At 53.2% G+C, this 15656-nt stretch overlaps 1 protein-coding gene across 6 annotated transcripts; it reads left to right on the top strand.

Annotated features, from left to right (window-relative positions):
- The first annotated feature begins 972 nt into the window (after positions 1-972).
- LOC146587406 (mitochondrial fission factor homolog B-like) lies at positions 973-11748 on the top strand. 6 transcript variants are annotated; one of them, XM_085319688.1, is made up of 7 exons: positions 973-1009; positions 5248-5476; positions 6181-6347; positions 7566-7654; positions 8173-8334; positions 11006-11084; positions 11501-11748. In XM_085319688.1, the coding sequence occupies exons 2-7, from the start codon at positions 5281-5283 to the stop codon at positions 11630-11632; spliced, it is 825 nt and encodes a 274-aa protein (XP_085175814.1). In that variant the 5' UTR covers positions 973-1009; positions 5248-5280; the 3' UTR covers positions 11633-11748. The 6 variants fall into 6 exon arrangements, with proteins under 6 accessions (XP_085175814.1, XP_085175810.1, XP_085175816.1 ...); XM_085319684.1 differs by lacking the exon at positions 973-1009 and adding an exon at positions 1439-1704; XM_085319686.1 differs by lacking the exon at positions 973-1009 and adding an exon at positions 1703-1738.
- The last annotated feature ends 3908 nt before the right edge of the window (positions 11749-15656 follow it).

Raw genomic sequence — 15656 nt, 5'->3', positions numbered from 1 at the left:
GCCTTTCTGCTCGCCTCCTAGGACGGGATGTCTGCCGGGCTCAGCTGGGTTTGCGTTTTGCGCGGGCGCCTGGGCTCAGCTCCGCGGTGGGGTGGAGGCGTGCGGGTCGCGACGGCGGCTGCGGGAGGACGGTGCCAACACCCCTCCACGCATGGCTGCAGCGCGGCCGGCGGCGAGGAGGGGACCGGCTCCTCTGGGCGGCCGGTTGTGGGGCTAGAGACCCACGGTGTGCTGCAGAGGGTCTGGGAACGAAGCCTCGAGTCTCCCCCCGTCGGACAGGAGCGTCTGAGTTCCCAGGCATATGGTGAGAGTTGGGAAGCAATTGGGAACTGTGAGCCCTGACAGGTAGGTGAAGTGTGGAGGCATTTCCTAAAGTCTTTGAGGGGATTTAGGTGCCCAGATTCTTTCGATGTACCCCTATGTGCTCCTAAACCTCTTAGATAATCCCCTTTAAATAGCTAGTCTAGGGCAGTGTGGGATTTATTTTAAGCTCTTTCAAAACCGGATTTCATGGTCAGGCCTTGGACTCCGTCCCCATTCAGAAGTGTTTGAACTGTTGTTCATCCCAAGCGGATCATTTTATCGCTGCAGACTCCCCTGAGAGGCAGCCCAGATTAGCTCCGGCGTGGCTCCGYGCTTGGATGGCCGCAGCCTGCCCCCCGCCCTGCACGGAGCTGGCTCCTGCGTCCCCGCGGCTGCACGGAGACGCGCTGCGAGCACCTCTGGGGGCCAGGCGAAGGACTCAGTCTGAACGTAGGAGATGCCCTGCTGAAAAACAACCTCATGGCGAAAACTCCTCCCGCCCCCAAGCCTGGAGAGCAGCGTGCGCCAGGYCCGGTGCTGTGATCCAGGGTCTTGTGCCTGCAAGCAGCAGTCCTTTTGCCTGGATTACCGCTGTAATGGGGCAGAAGAGGGTCCAGGCAAACTGCTGTCCTGCCTGCCTCTCCCAGGCTGCTAGTCTGCTGGCTGCCAGCGTGGCGTGTGCGCAGCTCATACCRTATCCTTTCTGGTTAGTCCTGTATGATCAGAAATGCACTGAAGATGCACAGCAGGGGTGAGATGTTCACTGCGGGACGTGCAACAGGAGCTGCACCCCTACAGATGCCACTTTCACGCAAGTTTTGGGGCAGTGTGGGCAGGTCCTCGGGCTGTGTGTGCAGCCCCCCACAAAGCAGCCCTTGTGCACGGCGCGTGTGCGGTGTTTTGCTGCAAACAATAGTGTCTCTCTGTGGAAAAGGAGAGAAAAGCTCCTAGGACGGGCAGGAGAGCCTCATCTTGGAGCCTTTCCAGGAGACCTCATGGCCTGGTGCTGGCAGCACGGCTCTGATTTCTATTTCTGGCGCTGCTGCGCGGCCGTGGCCGTGGCCTGGCAGCGGCGGCGAGCTCTGGGAGGCGGCAGCCGCCGGCGCGCGGGGAAGCGCTCGGGGGCCGCGGGCCGCGCGGAGCCGCGAAGGACGCCGCGGCGGCGGGCGGCAGCCCCGGGGAAGGGGCCCGGGCCGGGCTGCCCGCGAGAGCAGCTCGGCGGACGGACGCCCGGCTGTCCCGGGCAAGGAGCCGCGCGGACTAGTGCCCGCCGCGGCTCCGTAACGCGCTCGGCTGCGTCTTTAAGCGTGTCCGGGCGGGCGGCCAGGATGGGAGGGCTGCGGCCCCGGCTGACACCACCTCCCGGCGGCTGCCCGGGGCAGGAAGCRCAGTTGTTTACAGGTTAGTTCAGTTGCCTCAAACTGCAAAAAAAAAAGTAAGTGCGCCCCCGCCCCGCGCAAGCCGGGACGCCGGCGGGCGCGGGGCCGCAGCCGGGCTGCGGGCGGCGGGAGCGGGCAGCGCCCAGCAGCGCCGGGCGGGCTGTGCCGGGGCTCCCGGCCGCGCAGCCCGCGGGGAAGGGTGTCCGGGGGGGGGGACAGGGCGACGCGGCGCCGGCGGAGCAGCTGCGGGCACCCGCGCCGGTGCCTCCGTCCCGCGGGATCCTGCCCGTCCCCGCGGTCGGGCCGCGGGCCCGCTGCTGCCCGGCTCTTCAGGAGCGAGGGGGAAGCGGGGGCCCGTCTCGGAGGCGGCCCTTCGCCTCCCTCCCCTCGCGGCTGCGAGCCGGGCCCGGGGCAGGGGGCCTGGGGGCTCGCACGGAGGGCAGCCCTGGCTGCAGAGCCGTGCTCCCGCCYGGGTCTCAGCGCGGCGGCGTGTTTGGCCAGGCTCCCCGAGCACGTGTCCCATGTCATGAGTTCCTCTGCCCTCTGCGGGCGTCGCTGACCACAGCAAGGACGTTGGGCGTGGGGTCCCTCAGCCCCGGGCTGCCTGGCGCATCCCGTGGTGCTTGCTGGAGGACAGCCCAGGCCGGGCAATGCTGAGGGCTGGGGCGGTCTCCCCGGCTCTGCCTTGGCCTGCTGTGCTCTGCTCCTGCTCCGAGACAGCCCGTAGGACCTGAGCCTGGTGRGAAACCACCCTTCTCTGTGTCAGTGCATCTCATCTTGGTGTGTCAAGGTACAGCTTGAGCCAAAGAGCACATCTGCAAGCAGTGTCGCCTCCTGCCACCTCCAGCGTCCTGGTCCCCCAAGGTGAAGGACCGGTGCGGGGCTGCCTGGGCTGGTGGGGAGAGCAGGGCGAGGATGTTGGTGTCCCCTCCCCTGCCCTGGGTAGGTTTTCCTGGCTTGGCCAGCTCTAAACCTGCTCACGCAGGCTTAGTGAGCCGGAAATTCCCTGCTGCTCCAAATGCAAGGAGAATGGCAGGACCTGAGCCTCAGAGGCTGCCTCCTTCTGCTGACGTGAGGGGGATTGCTTGGCAGTAAATAGAAAAGCCCTAAAGAAAGTTAAAGGAGGAAATCCAGCCATTTAAGCCTTTTATTTTCAAGGATTTTGACAGCTGAATTTTATTTTTGTCTTAATAGCTTAGTCTTCTCAGAGCCTGCTTCTCACGCCCCTCCCATCTCTGTGCTCTTTGGGAGCTGCAGCAGTTTCACAGATGATTAGAAAATGAATGGATCTTCCCTCTTTAGATTTATTATTATTAATATATGCTGATTTCAYAGAGAGCAGGACTTGAAAACAATGCGGGTGTTTGTTCCTCTAAAGCATTAGAAATGTGAAGGAAAACCCACTGGTCTCCTTGGCTGCAGGCTTTGGAGCTGAAGGCCTGATGTACGTTCCTCCTGTGGGCCCGACACCACTCTGGGACGGCTCTGGGACTTAATGATCCCTCCCAAATAGGGGGTCCTTGCAAAAATCCTTTTTTCTTGTGGTTTTCTTGTGGCTGTGGTGGGCAGAAGCAGGATGTGGGTGTCATAGCTGGGCAAGGGTGTAATKGGTGTTTGGGGCAAGAGTGTGTGGGGTGATGCCTGCTGCCACAGGAGTTGGGAGGTTTCCTGAGGGATCCATGGGTGAAAGGAGTGTTGGACCGGGACCGCTGATGCCTGGTTTGGCATCACCCATGCCAGTGCCTAAGGTCCCCTACACACCCCACACATGAAGACATGGTGAGCCTGGGCAGGGGTTGTGGGGTGGCCTGTGGAGAAGATGTGGGGCAGCCAGGGTCCTGCAAGTCTGGGGACTGCTGTGCCTGCAGATAGCTCTGTTGCTGTTCTCTGCAAAGCTAGCTTGCGGAGATGGGCTCTCACTTACACGCAGCTGGAAGCAGGAGATTGCCACAGCTAATGCTGGGTTAATTTCAGTCTCTTTAATTAAAAAGTTTTTAATGAAGGAGAAGGAAAGAGCAGAGTGATGCAGTTAATTACTGGAGATGCTGATCATTGTAGGCACACTCTCTCTCCCACCCTGCCTGGCCGTGGCGGCTTCCCATGGCCAGATCTGCTGGTCTGTGGGACCAGTGTGGCTGGGGCTGGATGCGGGTCAGGACAACATGAGTAAGTTAATAGCTTGCTCTTGTTAAGGATACATCCTGCTTCCTTGCTCTGGTGCTTGCTGGCCTGYGCAGAGGTGTGTGAATCCACTAACCTGGCTGAAAACCAGCCAGCTGTGCGCCCAGCTTTACTCTGGCCACYCCTGGCTCTGGCGGTGCTTGACCCGGGAAGGGCTGAACCAGCCCTGGCTCCAGCCCCTGGAGCAGGGAAAAGGCTGTTTGCATCCCCCTGGGCTGTGGGTCTAGCCGCTTGGTCCTGTAGTACTCAGAGAGCCTCTTCTGCTGGAGAGCATGGCCGGGCAGGAGGGAGGGAGCTGAGAGGGACCAAAATGCCCTGAGGGCCATCGCCAAAGGTGGCTGTGGGCAGCCCTTGCTGTTGTGGGCTTGCAGCAAGCCTTGCAGGCTGGAAATCAGAGACCTAGCTGYTAAAAATAGACCTAGGATGTGATCAAAGCAGGCAGAGCCCCTGCGTGCTCATGCTCGCTTGGCTCCTCCTGTATTTCCCCTTGAGCTTTGAAGAGCAAACCTCCCCTTCCCAAGGCTGTTTGGGCTGTGCCRGGCAGCAAGGGGGCCTTTTACGTGGAGACTTTAACCTAGAAGCAAAGCGGGACCTTTCTGGGCATGATGACATCTGAGGAGGGCAGCAGGGAGGACCGAGGGAGCCGTGCGTGCGTGCAGCCTGTCCGGGCACTGGGGACCGGTGCAGGGGGGCTGGTGGGTTTGGGCCCTCTGCAGCCCTCGCCTGTCTCCCCCCACAGAACGTGTTTGCTGTCTGCCTGTATTGCCCCATCTCAGAGCACTTCTCACGGTAAAGCCCTGGGCCTCCCGTTTCCCCCCCAAGGGGAAATTGAGGCACGGAGCAGGTATTTTCCTGTGGTAATCTGGAATCTTACCATCCAAGTGTRTGTTTTGTTCTTAGAAAACCTCACTTTTCCTTGAAAGCACCTGAACACAAAAATAAGCCGCCCTCTTACTCTTTATTTCAGAAAGKTTTTTTTTTCTTTTTTCCCTAGTTTTTAGTATATACTGCACTTTTCTTCCCCCACGGGTGTGCTGATCTGTTGCCCTTTACTCACTGTAAACTGAGCTATTTGATGCTAAACTCTTAGGTTTGCTCCTAGCACACACAGGAGCTTTCTCCTKTCTTATCTTGCTGAGCTGGAGATCCCATCCATAGTGGCTCTCAGCCTGCCTGGGACCCCATGCCCCCAGCCCCTCTGGGCTTCCTGGGTCACTCCACTTTCTGGGATAACTCCTCTGGTGTCCGTCTTTCACATTGATTCTCTCTGTGTTTTAACTGCCTTGCAGCACTTATGATGTCCTAGGCCAGGTTTTGAAAAGGTGTTTGCTGCCGCTATCTTTCAGCAGTCTGCTGCCTTTTCTTCYTCTATATGAAATCCTAGGCTGCCCAAGTGATCTGAGGAAAACCAAAAAAGATGTGGCCATTCTGGGGACTGGAACTGAACCGAGCCCGCTGTGACCTGCTCTTCACAGAAGCCATCAATCAAAGCATGCAGGTACCCAACAGGCTGAAGGTAGCAGATGGCTTCAGCCCTGTTGACGAGGAGCCAACGAYAGAGGATGTCCCTCCTTCCTTTCGGATGCACATCCCAGATAGGATTTCTCTTGCAGGTAATGTCTCAGGTTGTCTTTTGGAATGACTAATATTTGATGGGTCTCTGTAACATTCTAGGGAGAAGGATCCCTTTATAAAGTCCTCAACAGTTTGCTTTGCAAGAGGAAAGGAAGAAGCAGATGTTGGCTTTTTTCCATGTGATAGGGCAGCATAGTGGGAGAGGATGGCAAGTATAACCGACAGAAGGCAGGATGAGTCTTGCTCCCAAAGGTGAAGACCAAAATGTTGTCCTGGAGAAGAGGTGGTTAAGTGAACAGTCATGTTTTAGTGCATGCCTGAGATAGGGTATCTTTGCAGGTAGAGAGGCAGTAAGGAGACTGAGAATGGGGTGGGGTTGGGATAAGGGTGTGGGAAGAAGAATCTGTCCCTCTACAGCTCTTACAGTTCCCTGTTGGCCTTTGGTAAACTCCCCACATGGGGAGGTAGAGACTAATGGCCCTTCTCCTTGAAAGACAGCCCCCCCCCACCAAACCTTTGATGCTGTTGCTTTCCTGGAGTAGTGCATCCAGTTGCTTCCCTCCATGTCCACCCCTGCTGTCCTGCATCTCACATCCATGGGATGTTCTTTTCTGATGTACTTTCTGGTTACTCTAGACACAGGGTTGGCTGTCCTGCATGAGTGGATCTCTCTTCCATCCTGTCCTGTGGGCAAAGGGGCACATTCAAGCTGGTTTAATTCTTCCCTCTCTCCTCTCTGTAGAGATAATGGATGCTGGTCCGAGGCCCATCCTGCTAGGCCAGCAAAGGAAGGTCCCCTCTATTGTGGTGCACGAAGCCCCAGACTCCTCCGTTCAGCCCACTGCACTTGGGGAGTTCCCTTTTCTGAACGTAGCCAGCAGATCAAGCTCCCAGAAACGCAAGCGGCCGGTACTGTATTGAGAGCAGATGGGATGCCTTGTGGGGCATGGGAGGGGAGCATTCCCTAGGTTTGGTTTTCTCCAGAGATCTGTTATAAGCCCAAGCCTGAATTCATTTTCTGGAGTGCTACTTCTACACCCTTACTTAGGAACTTGAATGTAAGGGCAGTGGGATCTTTTTCTGTCCCCATAACCGGTACACACCTGTGTGCTGGACTGCTGTACACGGGGACATGGATTGAGTCAGGTCTCCTTCTGCTTTTTTGTGAGCAGGAAATAGGCTGGAGTAGGTGCAGGCAGCAATTCAGTCCCCCACAACGCCCACTTAATACTTTTGAAGTCCCTTTTCAACCACTCTTTCTCCTGGATCAGATATAAGACATCTGTTCCATCATTGCAGCATGAAAGAATCTGGTATCGAGCTTAAAAGCAGATTTTAACTTTGTGTACATTAATTCAAAGAGAGGCCTCTGACGTGGGCAGGGCTGTTTTGCCTGCCTGGAGCTGCTGATCTGCCTTCTGAAGTGCTTTTACCTGCCTACGATTCAAGAGCCTTTCCTGGCTGCGCTAGTTTATGTCTTTCTCTTCAGAATCCACCTTCTCAGCTGGAGTTTCAATTTTCCCTTCCCTGGCACTGCATAGCTCCTGACTTTGGGTGAAACTAGAGAGAACACCCCGATGACTGGCTGAGATTAAGCAGTGCTGCTTGGGGAGGCACTGCTGAGGGTGATGGGCCAGGGCTGTCCCAGCGCATGGGGCTGGCTGTGCCAGCTCCAGGACACATGCTGGCAGGTGAACGTGGAGTGCTGGTGTCRCACCTGCTGCAGGGACAGGGATGCCTCATCAGCTGGAGGCATGAGACTGGGAAATGACCTGCTGTGCAGCTTATTCCCAGGTTTTAGGTTTGTTTAATGTTGCCAAGTGAAATGTGAGGAAATAAGCTGTGAAGTAAGGTGCAAAACAAAACAAAACCCCAACCACGAAAGAAAATTTTGATCTGAATAGAGCCCCATATCAGGCAGCCTCCTCCTTGCTAACCCTCTTCCTGCCCAGAGCATRTTTTCCCACCTTCTCTGGCACTGGCCCTCCAGGCTCGGGGCTCACKTAGTGCAGCTGCCACTGAGTGCTCATTCTGACAGCAACGCCTGCACCGCACATGGTGCAGGSTGCTGGGCTGAGCTGCCCTGTGCAGTCTCTGCACTAACGCGGTTGTGTTTAATGCCAACAGGGCCATCACAGCAGCAGGTCGCGGCGGGAGAGGACTCCAAGTGACTGTGCCCAGCTGGCTTTGCACAGCCCAGGCCAGCGCCACGAGCGGTGAGCACTAATCCAGAACTGCTTGGGATGGGTAGGGACCAGCATCTCTTGCTGTCTGCGTTTTTCTGATGCTCTCTGGCGTTGGTCCCCGAGGTGGGGCGAGGTAGTGACAGGCAAATCCTACTCCTGAGTGAGGTTAGTTAAGGCAAAAGTGGAGAAATTCTCCCCAGTCGGGAAACTGTCTCTGAATTAATGCCAAAAGAGCACCATCTTTCCCCTTGTAAGTCACAGTCTGTGTCAGGGTGGCAGGAGAGCTGTCCTCTGCTACCCTTATGGTCTGGTAATCACTCATTGCCACGACTGGCTTGGGATGAGTCAAGCTAGTGCCTCTGAACCTGTGGGCTGGTGGAGGGATTTTTCCCACCCAGTGAGGTAGAGGTCTGTGTGGATGGCCTCCTTTGCAGTGTTCCTGGCAAGACTTGGAGCTGTTGTAAGGGTGAAGAACACCACTAAATGTCGACTGTGCRTGTGCTGTATGAGGCTGGGAAATGACAGGCGTGATTCTGTGTGCACCCCAGGCTGGACACATACCCCCTACCCACTCGTGACACCCCGCTCCCCCTCCTCATGCAGACGGGCAGGATCTACTCTGTGCAGAACATCTTCCAGACCATGTGCCTCCTGGGCCAGGTGCTCTTCCACCGTGTCCAGAATTCTCTGCGAGACCCAGTGCCATCCAGGTGACTTTGTCTAATCCTGAGCCACCTCCATGTCACTCTGCAGGGATCTGCTTTTGCCCTACTAAGGCATGAACCAGGCATGAGCTTTGTAAGTCACAGGGATACATAGCAGAATGATCCTGTGCAGCCTGTCCCTCTCTCCATATTCTACTTACCCTGTTCACCAGCTTTGGGTGCTTTGGCTCAGGAGTATCTAGTGAAGTCAGCCTGCATATTCCCTGTTAACACAGACAAGCTTGGGTCTCCCGCTTAGCTTAATGCCATTCCTTTGGTTACCCCAAGTGATCTAACACCTCCTATGAGATTCCTGGGATTTCAGCTGCTCTTCAGTGCTAAGCAAGTGCTACTTTTTCTGCATGCTTTGATGGAGATAAATGTATGAAGTGAATCAAAATCCAGAACAAATGGCCTGATCCAGAGCCTGTCATGATGACACTGTCTCCTGCAAACTCCTAACACCCTTGGCTATATCTTGGTCAAATTATCTTTTGCAAGAACTGGCTACACTGAGTTACTTAACCCATAGTAAATACCTATAGCCAGCGTCTCCCAGGAGGCAGTATGCCTGTGCACTACATGGATCAGGTAGACAATGACATCAGCGTCTCAGGACATGCTGGAACCACTCTGTACCACGCTGTTACCTGCACATTTACGGCAAGTTAAAAATGTTCACAGCTGCCTTTGCAGCCCTGACGTGTCTGCACTGCTCTAAGACTGCTGAGCACTCAGCAGTCCTGGAGGAACGTCTCAATTCTTCTAATTCTCCTTGAGCAAAATCTCCAGACAGAAAGGGAGGAGAGAGGGATATGACACATGTACATACATCATCTGTGCCATCAGTGGCATGTTGCATCTTCCTTCACCAGCTGGAGTGAAGGTGCAAGCAGCAAAGCTGGGGCCTGCTTGTGGATGATGTAAAATGATACCCCTGCTTTTAAACCCATGAGGCTGACTATCTTCAGGTGTAGCTTTTTAAAGAAGTCTAGGCATGCCAACAGATCTGGTTCGTTAGTGGTTGTGTAAGATCTCTCCTTCCTCCCCTCAGCAGTGCAGGAGGTTTAGGCTATGGTGGTAACTTGCTGAGCTGCTGCAATGTAGCTGGCATCAGTCCTGTGCCTCCGCCCTACGTCCTGATCTCGCTTTGAAACCAAGAACGTTGGAGTGCCTGTTCTTGACAGTTTGCAGCACTTCAAATGCATAAGTTGTCTCTTTAATGTGTGAAAACTTTTTACCCCCAATAATAAAAATAAAGAATGACTGACCCAACTTGTTTATCCTGAAATTTTAATAAAGAAAACTCTGGCTTTGCACAGAGACGGGAATATTTCCATTACAGTGACCTCTTGAAGGGTATGAATCATCAGAAGGTAATTTCTAGCCTCTAGTATAATGCATGTTCACCTGTATCAACTGGGATTTTTCAATTAAAAGCTGTGGGATGTGTCCATTTTTAATGGCTTTGTGCTGGGGGAAATAGGATATTGGGTCTGTCGTGAGTTTCATTTTATACTGTAGCTACGTTATGTAGAGGTGTTAGCTTATGAATGTATTTTCAGACCTTKATACTTGAATCTCTGCACACTGTTCTGGCTTGTCTTCAGCAAGATCAATGTCATGTTGCAAATGGGAATAAATACCCTCCTCCCTGAGGTCTCCAAGGGAGTGGTGTTAGACCCTTGTTAACTCACATGATGTCAGATGTTTAGCAAGTGTCTGGGATTTATCGGTGTGCACAGGGGAATTTTGGATTATAAATGAACTGTTGTAAGGCTAGTCCATGATGTTAGGAACAACAGACAGAACGTGGCAATTTTGATTTCTACTGTGGATGTACTTTGTTCTGTGGCTACTCCTAAGACATAGTTCTTAGTGCTGTGGGCCCTGTAGCCAGGTTGTATCTCCAAGAGGAGCCTGTTGGCTAATCCCAGGAGTGGCTACTTTGTCTCCAGGTACATGCTTGGGTTGCTTGTTTATGTTTCAGGTTGCAAGTAAACTTTGCTATAAGGGCAAAAACTGATATATTTTGTGAAGTCAAAGTAAGCTTGTGGGATTTGGAGGTACTGGAGGGTAACAAATCCTTATCTAAGTAAAAATAGGACTCTTTTCTGCTGGTTGATGCACCTGCTCAGCTAGTTCCCCTCAGCTGATGCCTGCTCCCACCAGCTGGATCCTCCTCACCTGCTGATGTAAATGAGAATCATCCCTCCATTGCGGCATTGGTCCTGTGATCTGTATTTGCCTGAGTTACTCTAATGATGATTTATCCAACCCCCAATGAATTCCTCTGGCCATAGAAAATGGATGTTTGGTAAATATCATGTTTTCTCTCTGTTGGAACTCTGAAGAAGTATAAGCATGTGCTTTTTTTTTTTTTTTTTTTTTTTTTTCTCTGCTGCATGTGTGTTTTGCTGTGATCACTATGGGATGCATGGTGGAGGGGTCTAAATATGCACAATAAGAGTTAAAAATAAATCATTTGGTGCTGTGCAAGTGCTGTTTCCTGTTCCCGATGCTGTGCCTCGGTGGCATGGCCTGGCCCCTCACACACTACCTGCATGGTTGAGCAGGCTGAGGCCCTGTGYTTGCCTGGGCAGGGCCATGTGTGCAGGAAGGTGGTTGCACCTCTTGAGTAGTGTTTGCCCATTTGTTCCTCTGTTTTTCTCCCCAGCTCCCAGGAGGCTGGCTCAGCCTTGGAAAGCTCCCTGGAGGAGGTGGGCATGGCTGAGATGGCAGCAATGAGAAAACAGGTGAGAGATGAGGATGAAAGACTGCAGATGTTTTCTGGGAAAGCCACAGGAGGGTAGGTGGGGACATTCCCGGGGTCTGTCACTGTGTCCTAGCTTGCTGGCTTTGCCAAGCTAGTCCTAGGTGATGCTTCTAATGAAGAAGCAGGGAAAGACCTAGATGTTTATTGACTCTTCAGGCTCCTGCGCTGAGGGGCTGTAGGGCTACAGGAGACAGCCAGACTCTCCATCTGCTTGCAGTAGTGGGTCCTGATGCTCTTCTGGTGGGAAGATGCTTTTCCTAAAGCATCTGCTCTTGAGGACCTGAAGGAGATGGCAGCTCCCATCCCTTCATTCTTTGCTATCCTGCATTACTGGGGCTTTGCTAATGCTTGCACTTTGCTGCAGGATTGATAAGGGACCTGCTGCTTTTTTTACAGTTGACRAGGATCTCAGGGAGGCTCCGGGTGCTGGAGGAGCAGTGTAACAGCTGGCGTCAGAAGGAGGCTCTGGTCTACTCTGTGCTGATCTCTGCCTGCCTCATCAACACATGGCTGTGGCTGAGGAGATGAAGATTTGCTGTAGCCTTACTTTCCCTCCCCAGCCTGGCAGGGCGGGTGAGAGCAGGGACAGGATCCTTGCTCAAATACTTGTGAACAGTAAAGCTATGTGCTTTTTTTCCYCTTAACTTGATCTACTTTTCTCACTCTAGGCCCTTGATGATTTGTTTCCTTTAGGCCCTGATTACAATGAAGATGGCATCTTTTTTCTCATACTCTAGCATCAGAAGCAGGTGAGATGAAAAGGATGAATCCAGACCCTGTGCCAGAGCACCTGGAGATAGGTGTTAGGGAGAGATGGGGAATGACAATGAATATGGCCCAACAGGCCTAGTCCCAGGGCTGAGCTATGACTGTAACTGCTCTGTGAACACTAGCAACCATGTTGCCTGTTTGATGGAGTCAATGCTTGCCTGGGAAGACGCTGTGAAGGTCTCATAAGAAGTAGATGGYAATAGATACAGTAAGTGTCTGTAGTGTGTGAAGCAGTGGGATATGCTGTACCCCTTGGGCTGTCTGCCAGAGGAGGTGCAGAACCAAGGCGATGAGTGTTTGTGGACATCAGATCCTGCTACAGTTTTGGACAGTGGTGGACCTGGCCACCTTCCYGGGATCCCAGCGTCCCGGCTTGGACAACTCAGTTCTGACCCCCAAAATTCCTCAGCCAATTATTGTAATCTCTTCCTCATCTTTTTTCCCCCAAAGCTTGTACAGAGTACTTGTACATTTTTATACTGCTGATAGATTTCATTTTCTTCCTTGAGCAATTGTTCTTAAGTGGATATAATACTGCCAATTATCCTATGCCAAGATAGCCCCTGCTGTAGGAGGGATGAATCTGGTGGAGTTGGGAGCTCCCATCCCTCCAGCTGCTGCTGTGCCACCATCTCYTTGGCTCCCATCCTGTTGGATGCAGCTCAGCAAAGGGTTTGCAGATTTTGAGATCCAAAGTGACTCTAAGAGTGAGGTCTGGGCTTATCCAGGAGCTTGGTATTTCTCAGTGATATTTAAATGAAAAACCTCCCCATGGTGACTTTCTGGATAATAAGACCTCATAACAACATTAATAGCACCAGACAGGCCGTGGAAAATTGCCTACTTGGTCAGCAATATAAATTTATTAGGTTGCCAATGCCGGAGGGTAAGATCACTCCCAGAATGGCTGCCAAACTGCAACTTCAGCAGCGGCGCAATAATACAGGTGGGAGGAATTCTTGGCGCAGATACTCTTTAGCTAATGACTAGCCCAATTCAACAGCTTTGCTGTATCTTTACTTCCTTGGAATTTAGCCCACTTGGATCTGCAGTGGGCTTTGCCGCTTGGGTACAACATGCCTGGCTGGACATGCTCAGAGGCAGTCACATTCCCCCCACAACCCTCTCTGTCAGAATGGGTTTGGGTGGAGGTGAACTGAAACTGTTGATACCACCATACCACCATGAAGCCACAAGCTCTTTAGAGAACTGCATGAAGACAAGGTCACCCTTGGAATGTAAGAGGACAAGGTAGGAGTGGAGGAAAGAGAACTGACACATGGAAMACGGTGTGCCTGGAGGTCAAGGGATGCTTTGTGCACGTATTCRGTGATGATACTTGAAATTCAAGGCTGCAATGAGGTGACTTCGAGATAGTTTTGGTGGTTTATCCAGAACATCTGTAGGCTTGGGGTCAGGTCTTGGCAATGCTTTAAAGGGAACGCTTTGTTCTGCCTATGAATAATTATAGCTGGAACTGCAGGACATCCAGATGTCCCAATTACTTATTTACAGACATGGATACTTAGGTGTTTTGTGCCTACAGTTGCATCAACTCTCTGTGCCTGTAAATCTGGCAGCCAGACATTTACTAATAAATAACTGTCCCACAAGTAATTGCAGGTCTGAACCAGTGGCCCCGTGGCCAATATCTGAGCTGAGGAGAGAGGTGAGATTTATTGTGGATGAGAGCCAAGATCTTCTGATGGCTGGGCTGGCTCAGAGGGCAGCAGCAGGGTGTACGTAAGAGACTGCATGAGTGCTTCTGGGAAGATGATTCCTGTGGCTCATGGCTAAGGGATGCAGTTGGAGTTACCATGGGACTTTGCACAAATTCGTATACCAATTCTACCTACAGCTCTTCTGGGATGACTGGAGTGCAGTTAGCTAGGCTGACACTCCAACTCACTGGGTTTTCTGGAGGGGCAGGAGAGGGAAATAGCCCATTTTGCCATCTCTCCTTCTCTCTTTATACACATGAAGAGGGAGCTGCCACATCCTCTGTGAGAGTCACGCCAGGAAAMTGCATTGTTTGGAAAGTGYTTGTTTGGCTGGTTCCTCYTCTCTGAGAACTGAAAATGTGCTCTGGAAGAAGTGATTTTTGTTRTTGTTGCTTTTATTTTTTTCCTAAATAGTAGTTCAAGGTGAGAAGGGCTGACCCTTTGGGGACCCAACACCTTCAAAGTGTGCACTGAAGACACTTAGAGGGGAAGTGATCCAATCCTGTATGTGTTCTTGAAGGCTAATTATTGACATGTTAAGGAGGAKACAATATGGCTTTTCCATAAGGCATGCTTCCTGGTGTAAATCTGGAAACACTGACCRTAAAATATGTATTAGAATAAACTCAGTGTGTCTGGACATCTCTTCCACCAACTGTGGAGTCGGATCCTGGTATCTCYGTGGATGGGTAAGATTTATTCTCTTCGCAGCAGGACCCTGAGCTGGTGCCATCCATGCATATTTAATTGGATGGTGGCTCCTGACTTCTCTAGAGCCCCAAATCACTTGGCCTGCTGGTGTAAAACAGGAATGTCGGCTGCTGGAGGAATCTGGAGGAGAGTTTCTGGTTAATGATGATGCTTCTGTCTGGTTAAGCGCAGCCACCTGCTATGAGGGCTTCAAACCTCTCTATCAGGCCGGCTGCAAGGTGGTTCAGATGCTGCACGAGTCCTGCGCAGGTGAGTCCCGCAGTATCTCTCGCTGCCCTCTCTCCATGAGGATGCACATGTCCGGAGGGACCGTCTGGCCGCAGGGGGAAGAGCCCCTTCCCCCGGCTTCTGGGAAAGCTGTCCCTTGAGAATAATGTTTCCTGGATGCAGCTATAAAGAAGGTACAGAAAGAACCCAAATCTCACAGTGTGCTCACAGTACTTTACAGGGAGGGAAACTGAGGCACAGAAATGGCTGAAAAGAGCACGCGTGAGTTTGGCTCCAGGAGCCCTGAGTCTCYGCCTTCCTACCTGGACTAAAATGTAGCCACACCTGGAAATGGAGCTGGTGGCAGCGAGGACCAAACAGCCAGGGACAAATGTTTTGGGGGTGGAAAAAGGGCAAGCCAGAGGGATCTGGACCTTCCAGGTTTATGAGTAACAGCTCCTGGAGCTGCTGCTTCGGAGCTGCCGCCCTCTCGCACGGCTCCTTCGTGTGCCACCGCGCTGGAGGTGGGGGGTGATGCTTGCAGGAGCCAGGAGGTGGGCTGCACGCGGCAAGGGGGTGGGGGCAGCGCCTGGGAAAGCAGCGTCCGCRGCGCGGCGCGGCGCGGGGGGCCGGGCTCGGCTGCTGCGAGCGCAGGAGGCGCAGAGCAAAGCCGGGCTCCGGGCCGGGAGGTGCAGCAGGAGTGTCTCAGGCTGGGCCGGGACCCTGCGGCCCCGCTGGCCGGGTAGGACCTTCCTGGGGCCTTTTCCTTCCTTCCCTGCCAYGACTCCGGCTTTCCAAGTCCTGGGGCTGTTTCTCAGCCAGGTGGGGCTGTGGGCAGCGCCGGGTGGTGACGGCTGCGCGTGGTGTCGGGGAGCAGCGCGAGGGCAAGACGAGCCGGCGCCGCAGGGCAATCTCCTGCTCCCTGGATAATAAACTCCAGTGACATCCCAGATTTAACAGCTCCRCGTCAGCTTTCATGCGTAAATGCACAGTTTCCCCACTGCTCCCTGGACCCGGGGGGCAGCTGCTGCCAGCAGGAACCTCGGCAAGGCTCGTTTTCTTTCCACAGCAAACCTCAACCGCCGGTTGCAGCCTCCGGTGCAGTGGAGATTTGAGGCCCTGTTAGACGTGGGGTTTGCCGG

This window comes from Rhea americana, unplaced genomic scaffold (genome assembly GCF_003343005.1).
Source record: "Rhea americana isolate MKP2758 unplaced genomic scaffold, rheAme1 scaffold_6, whole genome shotgun sequence".
NCBI lineage: Eukaryota > Metazoa > Chordata > Aves > Rheiformes > Rheidae > Rhea > Rhea americana.
Note: the sequence above shows the minus strand (reverse complement) of the source record. Positions and strands in the feature narration are given on the sequence as shown.